Here is a 2,973-nt window from a genome sequence, read left to right as displayed (position 1 = left end):
TGTTCAGGCATACATAGAATTATCCAGCAAACACCCCCCGAATCAATATATTTTACCTTAAAACCATATGTATTTGTATAGCTTATATACTCAAAAACAACTCCATTGAATAAGGCAAAAATATCAGAGATTATTTTTAGAGATGTAAGAAATGTTTAATGAGTAAGAACCTTAAACCACACTAAAAAAAAATACCAATTTATTGCTAAATCCGTGGCATGTTGCTGTTTTATTTCACAATGCTAAGTATACTTACACTTGCATTGTGCTAAATTAATAATTTGAATATGATTATATAAATATATGTTGTAATTGCGTAGGTCCACAAGTATTTGTAGTGGATTATATTGAAATATAAAAACAATAAATTATAAACTGAGATTTATATATTATAATATAATTTATCTATTTTTAGATAGTGACTTTAAAAATGAAAACCATTTTGGAATTTTTAAAATTGTATTCAGTAAGTATACTTGTCTAGTCATTAAACGTGTTATATTTTAACAATAAATAACATGTCCTGTGGTCATTGAATCTATAATATTATATAGTAATAGGTATAGATGATTAAGGTGGTTCCAGTCAGTCAATAAAAAATAAATTAGACCCTCCATTGTGACAAGATTGTGAGACTTTAGACGGTTTGATTTTAACGTTGTAAAAAAAATAAAATTTCTGAACATCTTCTCAAGAAAACGGACGGGGCTTTTTTTTAAAGTTTAAACTTTTGACAATATTATAATATTTATAAATTTCAGTTTTTACAACATTTTTGTGTATTTTTGTGCGCCCATGGCTGATCTCAATCCACTGTATTGCTGATAGTCTTTATTGATTTAGTGTAGAATAAAAACCTAGCTTATACAGAAATGATTCATAGTTTAAATTCGAGGAGAAACTGAGGGTCCTACTACTAACCTACTACATTGCATCATGCCTAATTAAAACTTAATTATGATATTATATGATTTTTATGTTGTAATTATTAGAATTATGTGTAGTTGATTATATTGAATTATAAAAACATTTAATAATATTTCACTTTGTTACTGTTTTTATACATAATATAAAAATATATACTTTTATAGTGAATCGATTCAAGGAAATTTGGAGCCCAGAAGAATTAATAGAAAAATTTAATAAAATGAGTAAGTTTACACGACTGCTTACCGGCTATCACATAGTTATAATAATATAATATTCAATTTTATTATTTGATAATAAATGTATATATTATATTATTATAATTCAGCATCAGGGAAGAGGGAATTAATTCAGTATGAGATGTTATATAATTAATTGTAGTCTTGTTGTATACTTTCTCAGTAATATAACGATCACACGTACTAACAATAGTAAAAGGAGAAATTATGTTGTTAACATGTAGTTGTAAAAAAACTCTTTTTACACCAAAATTATTATCAGTGGCTGTACCTAATATGTAAGTTGTTAATGTTAGTGGGCCGTTTTTTTCCTAGGTGCTGTAATTAATACGATACACAGATTTTCAATACATCTCTCAACATTATAATTAAAATATTACACATCATCATAAACATAATGTTACAAGCACCGCTAACCTTTCATGTTCCTTGCTGTTGTTTTATTTTATACTTTCATACACATTTATAAAATATATTTATATGACCTATAGTGTAAACTAAAATCTTATGTAATATGATATATTAGAATCTGTCGAAAATTCTAATTACCCAGGTAAGTAGTTTTTGTCAATGATAATATATAATAATAATTATTGAATGTTTAATGCTTATTTATAATCCATGCATATTTATTACTGCGTTTAATGCAGGTGTCTATGCAAATATAAAATGTAGCATATATAAACTAACAATAAACACTTACGTGAACCTAATTCAAATCATTTCAGATCCAATAAATAAGTTTATTAATGAGTATAGTCCTAACAAAACAACAGGTAGATAATTATTAAACTGGTTACAAACCCATATAACATAAATCTCACACATTATAAAATAATTTATTATTATTATAATTTAAATTATAATATACTCGTATACTCTTAAACTATGATTCAGAAGGTTCTATAAATATTATATTCAACTAAAAATAAACAATTGTATCCAATTAAACTGTTATTTTTTTATTTTTTCAAAGAATACTCAAGTTCAGTGTCATTATTTTGTGCAAAATACAGCGTATATCCTACTTTTGAAGGTAAATACTAGTTATAATTATTTCAGTTTTGGATCATAATAATTAATTATGTATTTTCATATTATAGAACCAGTTTGATGTTAAAAAATATAAAATAATAGTACAAAAAAGGTAAATATCACTTTAATAATATAAGCTACCTAGGTTCCAATTAATGTTAACCAAGAATTCCCAAGTAACAATTTCCAATCATACAGATTGATAAATATTTAATTTTCATTAAATTCTTAATATTAAATTTTAAATAATCTTGAGTTACTAATAAATATTTGAAATTTAACATGTGTATTATAATATTATTATATATTTATAAAATAGTGACTTTTAAATATATTAATTAACCTAACTATTATTCAATATTTAACAACGATTAAAAATAAATAAATATTAATGTTAATTAATAGTTTTTTAATAAATATTAGCTATACACTATACTATTATGTCTAACAATGTAATAATATATATACTTGAATAATAAATATAATTATAATTGGTTAATGGCTATATTTATTACTTATATATTATTTTTCATTGATCTTAAGAGGCAGTCACAGTAAAAGTGAAACGTATACAACGACCGAGAGAACGCGCTGTTAGGTGTTTTCGCGATCCGCAAGCACGCGACGTTTAAGCCACGCCCACTACTCACAGTCGGCGGCTGGCCGACGATTTTGCTCATTCGGGAGCGATGTTTATTATTTTCTCAACCTTCGCCTGTGGCGGATCGCGTAAATATAAAATGCATACACGTTACACGTATATTATGCCGCA

General features: G+C 25.4%; 1 protein-coding gene across 1 annotated transcript in view; it reads left to right on the top strand.

Moving 5' to 3' along the window:
• ACYPI46154 (uncharacterized LOC100570519) overlaps positions 1-2,696 on the top strand; it is a gene marked incomplete at its 5' end in the record, with an annotated part of 13,836 nt that extends 11,140 nt beyond the window's left edge. Inside the window, 7 exon segments of the mRNA NM_001293468.1 lie at positions 418-463; positions 465-466; positions 1,092-1,151; positions 1,693-1,719; positions 1,895-1,942; positions 2,143-2,202; positions 2,270-2,696. Of these exon segments, the coding sequence (NP_001280397.1) occupies positions 418-463; positions 465-466; positions 1,092-1,094 (51 nt within the window).
• Positions 2,697-2,973: the final 277 nt, after the last annotated feature.

This window comes from Acyrthosiphon pisum, chromosome A2, assembly GCF_005508785.2.
Source record: "Acyrthosiphon pisum isolate AL4f chromosome A2, pea_aphid_22Mar2018_4r6ur, whole genome shotgun sequence".
NCBI lineage: Eukaryota > Metazoa > Arthropoda > Insecta > Hemiptera > Aphididae > Acyrthosiphon > Acyrthosiphon pisum.
This window is presented reverse-complemented; position numbering and strand designations above follow the sequence as displayed.